This window comes from Lolium perenne, chromosome 1 (assembly GCF_019359855.2).
Source record: "Lolium perenne isolate Kyuss_39 chromosome 1, Kyuss_2.0, whole genome shotgun sequence".
NCBI lineage: Eukaryota > Viridiplantae > Streptophyta > Magnoliopsida > Poales > Poaceae > Lolium > Lolium perenne.
This window is the reverse complement of record NC_067244.2, coordinates 197339696-197344006: the sequence shown is the minus strand read 5'-3', so window position 1 is coordinate 197344006 and position 4311 is coordinate 197339696. Positions and strand designations below refer to the sequence as shown.

General features: G+C 50.0%; 1 protein-coding gene and 2 long non-coding RNA genes across 4 annotated transcripts; 1 reads left to right on the top strand and 2 right to left on the bottom strand.

Moving 5' to 3' along the window:
- Positions 1-414: 414 nt before the first annotated feature.
- Positions 415-908, bottom strand: LOC127310480 (uncharacterized). The gene is made up of 2 exons (XR_007857388.2): positions 828-908; positions 415-688 (listed from the first exon to the last, which is right to left on the bottom strand). It is a non-coding gene; the product is annotated as an uncharacterized lncRNA (long non-coding RNA).
- Positions 909-1001: 93 nt separating this feature from the next.
- Positions 1002-2000, bottom strand: LOC127336119 (uncharacterized). Its single transcript, XM_051362893.2, has 4 exons — positions 1696-2000; positions 1487-1558; positions 1241-1384; positions 1002-1077 (listed from the first exon to the last, which is right to left on the bottom strand). Exons 1-4 carry the CDS (start codon positions 1998-2000, stop codon positions 1002-1004), a joined length of 597 nt encoding a protein of 198 aa, XP_051218853.2.
- Positions 2001-2885: 885 nt separating this feature from the next.
- LOC127310418 (uncharacterized) lies at positions 2886-3673 on the top strand. Of its 2 annotated transcripts, none has more exons than XR_011750667.1 (4): positions 2886-3017; positions 3109-3217; positions 3292-3368; positions 3552-3673. It is a non-coding gene; the product is annotated as an uncharacterized lncRNA (long non-coding RNA). The 2 variants fall into 2 exon arrangements; XR_007857381.2 differs by having other exon boundaries at positions 3305-3368; positions 3552-3666.
- Positions 3674-4311: the final 638 nt, after the last annotated feature.

Sequence of the window (4311 nt, the reverse complement as noted above, 5' to 3'; positions counted from 1 at the left end):
TCACCATTGTCATTCATAAACTCATCTCATTTCCCCACCCCACAGAACAAGCTTGGCTTTGAGTTGATTCCAACCGTTCCAGATATCCCATTCCGAAGGCTCGTATCCCACAATCCAAACCCAAACACACTGCCTCACTTTTTTTTTTTATTTGAAACTCATTGCCTCAGTTTTTAAGTTCAACGTCTTGCGAATGAGAGAAGGTGCTTGCAAATGTTTTGCAGCTAACAGTTTTTGTTCATTCAGAAGTTCACAGATGTACGTTACTGCCAGCTGCTAACGGTTTATTTGATCAGGACTATATGTTCATGCATGCTGTCTCGCGCTTCAGATATCGCATTTGACATGTGAATCATACTATCATAGTTCCAGTAGCACCGCGCGACAGAAACACAAAATGATCTACAATCCGGCAGGCAAAAGGGCAAGGCGCTTGATTGCATATTTTCATTATGGAGGCTGATCACCTCTTGATCAGGACGGCATGTACAAGAGATAGACACCCACCCTGATGTGCCACATCCACACACACAGCTAATTACGTGCATCATCGCAATGACACTCCCAGCTCTTGGCAATTAACCTGGACGCCCGCTTACGCTTATTCACGCTGGCCGCTGCCATGTCGATCTAGCAGTCGGCTCCCTGCTGCTGGCCGGGGATTCGCAGGCGCGGGTTGCCGGCGAAGCTGCACGCGGCAACAAAACGGTGAGCGAGTATTGCTTAGGTATGGCCATTTTTGAGCCGAGCATCGTCCAGGGTGTACAAACACCCGTGACATTTCTCAGAACAGGAAGCAGACTTGTAACAAAGAAGTGTACCAGTACCTGTTCGGAGGAAAGTTCTGAAACGGTCCGGAAGTCGGGATCGCGCCGCATAGATCGTTGTTCCAGAGTTCCCTGCAGGAGCAAATGGAGGGGAGAATTTAATGACGGTTCATCGATCAGAGATCTCGACTCTGCGACACAATATCACCACACCAGGGCCTCGGCTAGCTCAACTTACAGAACTTCCAGCTTGGACAGTCCAGTCAGCTCCATCGGGATCGGCCCGGTCAAACGGTTTTGATACAGCCTCCTGCGTCGTGCAAGCAATATGTCAGCACGGTGTAGAGAAGTTCAGAATCAAGATTTTTTTTTTAAATATTACTGTATAATAAAACGAAATTAAGTCATAACTCATAAGCCTATGTTCTGATCAGATGTAACACACGAACACTTGAAAAAAGTCATCAGCTTACATGAATTTCAGGGCGGAGAGTTTCCCAAGCGACGCGGGTATCGGCCCTGAGATGTTGTTGTTGTACACGTCCAGGCTGACCAGGTTACCCACGTCGCTGAACTCTTCTGGGATCGTTCCCTGAATATTGTTGTCCCCAACCCTCCTGAGACGCCAAAAAAGAGTCAGTCCTACTGCAGAAGTAATTCACACAGCACCAAAAGTTGCAAGCAAAGAGATGGATGTGGGCTAGAAGAGAAGTGCTCACATGTACTGTAGCTGGTCTAGCTTGGCGAGCTCCGGCGACAGTGGACCGGACAGGTTCGAATAGCCAAGCTCTCTGTTTAAGAAAAAGGAGGGATGGACAACGTTCGAACAAGGACGGTGTATTCGAAGGGAAGCAATACATGCAGTGCAGATGATCCAAGTTCCAAGCGGAAGAAGGGAAGCAGATCGATCAGGGCGAGCAATACTTACATGTGAGTGACTCGATTGTTGGCGTCGCAGATGATGTGTGACCAGCTGCAGAGGTCAACCAGCTCCGGGTCCCAGCTCTGCAGCTCGCCGTCGGGGTCCTCCAGCCCGCTTCGAAAGGCCTGGAGCGCCACGGCGTCGGGGGATGGGTCCGCCACCGCCAGGGTCGACGCGGCCGCCGCGAGGAGGACGATCGCGAGAACTCTGGCCACCGCGGGCGCCATGGTTGCAGTGCAGTGCAGGTCAGGTGGCGCGGTGGTCTGAATCTGCAGCCTGGGTATTGGGTGCCTTCTCTGAACTGGTGTCATGGCTGGGGTTTTTAAAGCGGGAGGGCGCGGGGGTGGGTACCGCCTTGTCAGCTACCAGTGCTCTACGCGGAGCTAGGGAAAAAAGTTTGCCCAGAAAACAACAAGCAAAATTCCACATATGTGCATCGCGTTTTGTCTTTGTTTGGCTCACTAATAGTAGTTTGGCCATTTTTCCACATATATGCATATTCTGTAACGGTCGATCCGGAATAGCATGGTTCTTCGCGGTCACCCCTAGATGGCGGTCGACCGCGAGCGAGCCAACGAGCGGTCAATTCCCGACCAGATCAGTTTCCTTTTCTGTAGAGTCGGCAATTCCATTTTGGTCTCCGTTCCCTTCTTCCGTCGTTCCCCACGTGTTCGCAAAAATAAATCGACGCACCGGTGATTCGAACCCTGGCCACATATATGCATCTAAAGGTATAATAGCTGCCCTCCCATGGGGGGCCTCACAGCGATTAACGCTTGTGGGCAGTCGGATCTTGTCTGATGTGCATCTTGGCCATTCGTTTTCTTACCGTAGGGTATAAAAAGGGACATCCCAGGGACATAAACCCTAGCCCATCTCCCCCAATCCCCACGCGAGCTTGGTCCTGGCCAATGGCGCCTCACACGCTTCGTCCTCCCCAATCCCCCTCCTTCCGCTCCACCAATCGCTCATGCTCTCCTCCCTCTTCGCGTCGGCAGCTCAGTGCTCTCTCCTACCACTCCATGGCACCGCGTCCCCGTCCTTGTTCGTTGGTATGCGGGAGGCGGAGAGATGGAGGAGGCAGGCAATGCTCATCCCTTGGCAACCAGAGCTGGTTGCGGATGGAGGTGCAGCGGTGGGGCGGAGACCAGGAGCAGATCTCAAGAACAGCGCAGCCCACGACCATGCGCCGTGCCCTCGCCAATAGGAGTGGTTGTTGGCCGGCGGGAGAGCACAGCACGCTGCTCACCCCACTCTGCTTCTTCCTCATCTCCTTGCTCAACGGGAGGAAAACAAGCAGCCGCCAAACCCTACCAGAGTGAGACGAGGTGAGCCAGGTTTCTCTGCCTCTCCCTTTCTCTGCCTCTCTTGCCTTTTGTCCTTGTGAATTTAGTTGTCTGGGTTCTTTGTTGTTGCTAGTGAGGGAGATGGAAAAGGGAAAAACAAAGGGTCAGGGAGATGGAAGAGGATGCAAGAAAGAACTCAGATCTACTCCAACAAGAGAAGCATGGCCACTGCACCTTGTGAGGTATTTACTTTCCCGAATAATTTTTTGGGACATTTTTGCCTAGATTTTGAGGCAAATTTCTCTTACCTTTTTAGCTTGTGCATCCAGTTCTTGTTCGGGTGATTGGCTGCTGATAGTGAGGGAGATTGGAAGGGGAAGAAGAATTGAGTATGTAAGTTAATTATATTTGAAATGATCGTATTTGTCAAGGGTGAAATAACCTGTGGTGAACCCTCACTTGAACAGAATTCAATTGCCCAAGTCTTGTGATTGAATGGAACAACAAGCTACAACTAAATGATGATATTCATTTGCACTGTAACTGCTTGCTAATAATGTGATCTTCACAATCCAGGTTACAAGGCCTTCTAATTTCCAGAAATTCTATCCGTTTGCATTCCGTTATTTACCCACAGGTAGGATCACTTGATATTCTATCGACATACATCATTTGTTCTTACTTCTGTCGACATACAAGATTTTTAGAGAGTGTGAGAGAGATTAAGATCATATAATGCATATGACAACAATACAAAAAAATACCTTAATGGAGGTAAAGCAGAGTAACCACAAATCTCTCCTAATTATGTAGTGTCTGCTCCTATCATATATGTAAGGGTTTCTTAGTAATTGGTTCGGGGATCATGTATTTTTCAAACAGAAGAAGTTTTCTTTTGGATTTACTCCCACTACTAGGAAAAGGCCTAGCCGTAAGACTGCTAGCAGTGGCGCACCATGACTGCCGTGCGCCACTACTACTTAGCAGTGGCGCACCAAAAAATGGTGGGCCACTGTTACAAAAGTAGTAGTGGCGCACCATGATTGTGGTGCGCCATAAGTAAGTGGTGACAGTAGTCCAGCTCCTCCCCCAAACTAGTAGTGGCGCACGTCCCTGTGGTGCGCCACTGCTACATTCCTTACCTATGGCGCACGTTGGTGAGGTGCACCACTGCTAGGACGTGTCCAGAGCCCGTTTAGAGATGGTAGGCTTAGCAATGGCGCACTTAGGTGGTGCGCCACTGCTACATGGGTTACCTATGGCGCATGTCGTTATGTGCGCCACTGCTAGGGGGTGGCCAGAGCCCATTTAGAGATGAGAGGCTTAGCAGTGGCGC